The following is a 3,007-nucleotide window of genomic DNA, read 5'->3' as shown; positions in this document are numbered from 1 at the left end:
TTATATATTATTATACTTATTAATTATAGTGTGTGTGTGTGTGTGTGTGTGTGTGTGTGTGTGTGTGTGTGTGTGTGTGTGTGTGTGTGTGTGTGTGTGTGTGTGTGTGTATGTGTGTATAATTTTAAGTATATCAATTTTTTAATTAAAAAGTATTTCTTACTCGTTCTATTTCATCGTCCGATTTCTTTTGTGCTCTCAATTCCGATATCAGTCTTTCTCTGAAGTGAAGGAACCAGCCTCTTGTCTCTCTCTCCAGAATCGCAACGAGCGTCGGTAAAGCTTTTCTGATTATGTCTCTGCTAAACAGCCTGAGATCAACCGCGGCCCCACCAGGTGTTCCAAATACAAAAGGAACTGAAACGGGCAACAGCTGGGATGATTCTCTTTCGACTTCGAATTTCTCCGTTGTCGCCCGACGAAGTTGCTTCCGTATAAATCCACAAAGGAGTTCCAAAGAATCCTCATATTCTGGCTACAGCGGCGATGTATATATCGAAGTAAAAACGACGATCATTTAGGTTTACAAAACAAAGATCGTATTTCTACCAAGTATTAATGAAAATAATAATCTTACCTTACAGACTAATTCCGCCACCAGATATCGGCAGCGTTCCTCTCTAATTTTAGCATCTAGATTGTGTGCCTGGAGCGACGGTACACCGATTATAATGTCTGTAAGATACATATAAATGTATATGTATATAGAGCATATATAGATTTATGCAGTGTTGATAATGCAGATGTACGGCTTAGATGTCACATTTAAGCGCGCGAAGGGCACAAACTGCTCACCGAGAAGTCGTAACAGCCCTGTTAACAAGGCTTTAAGAGATTGTGAGACACTGAAGCAATGGGAAATTAATCTAGCCTTTGCCGTTACAACGAGAAACCTAGTCGCCAGGGCGAGATCTGTGAGTAACGCATCCCGCCGTCTGTCTCGGCCGCGTTGTAGAAGACCGCTCAATCGCCATCGATGAGTCTGCCCGGCGAAGTTGATCGAGTCTACTTCGAACTCTCTGTAAGAAGAATCATCGGTCAGCCGCGCGATAAAATTTCTCTCGCGTGATTTTGCGACGGCCACAATCATACAAAGCGCCATGTCCTAAAGAAAAACAGTTCAAAATGATAAGAATGTAACAAATACAGGTACCGTTCTCCCTTTCCATTATAAAACGTTTTATACAGTGACGGGTAAAATGTCTACTTGTATTCTATTTCACGGGGAATACTTATTTCGATAGCATTGCTGCTAGTCCGTGCTGAATTACACTTCGACTAATCCTATAGTCGCTAAAGCTCACGGTTTTTTTTTTCTTTACAGCGTTTTTATGTACAAGCCAAACTTAAAAAAAAACTAAGGATAAACAACAGTTGGGAATATACAGTTTGTACAAATTAAGTGCCATGCGACAATGAATACACACGTTGTGAAAAGATGTTATATCAATCTCCAATTCCAGTGGCGCAAAAGAGTTATATGATAATATGCATTTATCTCGTTAACGCTCCGCAAATGATTCATCGGGCGTTTAAATTAAATGAGTTAATGACGGTGCAAATGAAAGATCATGCTGTGAACGTGACATCGTTCCCGCGCGAGGGAAGTTAGCCGGGTTAGTCAATCCCGAGGTTGTTGTACAAATTTACCTAATCGACCTAATTGCATAAACGTTTAACACATTGTTTTTATTTTTTTAAACACTGTCGCTTAAGTGTATCACACGTACCCGCATCTTCGAATGCTCTCCAACTGAGTGGCATTCAGCTTCTTCGGCTTTCCATATTTATCCTTGTGCAAGCTTTACAGAAATCGTTAGAATATATCAGACACACACACGCACTTGAGGCGAAGGATCGCCTTTATTTATTCTTCGTAGAGAGATTCCGCGTCTAATTCATCGAAAACGTAAGCTGGACATCAATACGCTTCCAAGATTCACGTCTTTATCGCGGTATCATCGCTTTCTAGATTTCGACAGATTCAACGCGGGTATATGTATATTCATTCATTACGGCTATTTATATTAATCTCTCTTCTCTATTTTTTTCTTTTTTCTACTGCCTAACTACTGCCGCTACATATAATAACTAGCTAAAATCACGTCAAATGAGTAAAGAAGAAATTGACATACCCACTACGTCCACATAAGGAACACCTACCCTCGCTCTCTGATGCTCTCCAGTTGTTTGTTGGTCAGTCTTCTAGGCTCACCCTTGCTGTCCACGGCAACAGCGTCCAGCTCATCAAAGCTGGGCGCCACGAAGAGATCCCTTAGATGATATTTCTTTCGTACCAACGTATCCTCGCCTTCTGTGCATGAAGATAATGACGGGGGCAGAACGACAGGGAACGTTCGCCAATGATAGAGAAATTGCTGGGCGACCTCCTTGATGTTGTGTACCAACGCTTCGACCTCCGCTGGAGCGCCTCGCAAATGCGACGTGTCGAATTCCACCGGTTCTTTCTAAAGAACGATCATCGTACAGTTTTTCATAGATTCATAATAATTTTCATAGATTCATAATAATTTTCATTTTATAAATTTTATTAATTAATATTTTAACTTCTATCTTATTTGAATTTTATTCGTATTTCATTTTTTATGACGATAAGATTTAGAAGCATCGCTAATTAATATTGACGCTTTTGGTTGGCTGTTGCAAAGCATTGCGACTAGGCGATAGTGTATGCGTGCGCGCGCGCGCGCGCAATTTATTGTAGACCACGCTTAGAATAAAGAATATTTTTTGTTGGCCTAATAATGCACTGAGAGAAATGATTTTGTTATAGGAACAAATCAAGGGAAAGCAAATGTGATATTTGTTAAAAAAACAATCTATTTATTATTACAAATTAATTCGTCAATGTAATAAATAATCAATAGTATCGCTGGCAAATAAAAGGCTCATATATATATATATATATATATATATATATATATATATATAATAAGTATANAGACTATAACTACTAAATAAGTAAGGTAATATATACTATNTAGTA

The 3,007-nt window shown here is 38.9% G+C and overlaps 1 protein-coding gene across 1 annotated transcript in view; it reads right to left on the bottom strand.

Annotated features, from left to right (window-relative positions):
• Positions 1 to 3,007, bottom strand: part of LOC105626876 — a 10,611-nt gene that overhangs the window by 6,869 nt on the left and 735 nt on the right. Inside the window, exons 2-6 of the mRNA XM_012208166.1 lie at positions 2,164 to 2,468; positions 1,731 to 1,802; positions 796 to 1,019; positions 578 to 675; positions 164 to 475 (exon numbers count right to left, since the gene is read on the bottom strand). Of these exons, the coding sequence (XP_012063556.1) occupies positions 164 to 475; positions 578 to 675; positions 796 to 1,019; positions 1,731 to 1,802; positions 2,164 to 2,468 (1,011 nt within the window). The remainder of the gene's footprint in view (positions 1 to 163; positions 476 to 577; positions 676 to 795; positions 1,020 to 1,730; positions 1,803 to 2,163; positions 2,469 to 3,007) is intronic.

This window comes from Atta cephalotes, assembly GCF_000143395.1.
Source record: "Atta cephalotes unplaced genomic scaffold scaffold00007, whole genome shotgun sequence".
In the NCBI taxonomy this organism is placed as follows: Eukaryota; Metazoa; Arthropoda; class Insecta; order Hymenoptera; family Formicidae; genus Atta; species Atta cephalotes.
The sequence above is the reverse complement of the archived record's forward strand: the minus strand, read 5'-3'. Positions and strand labels throughout refer to the sequence as shown.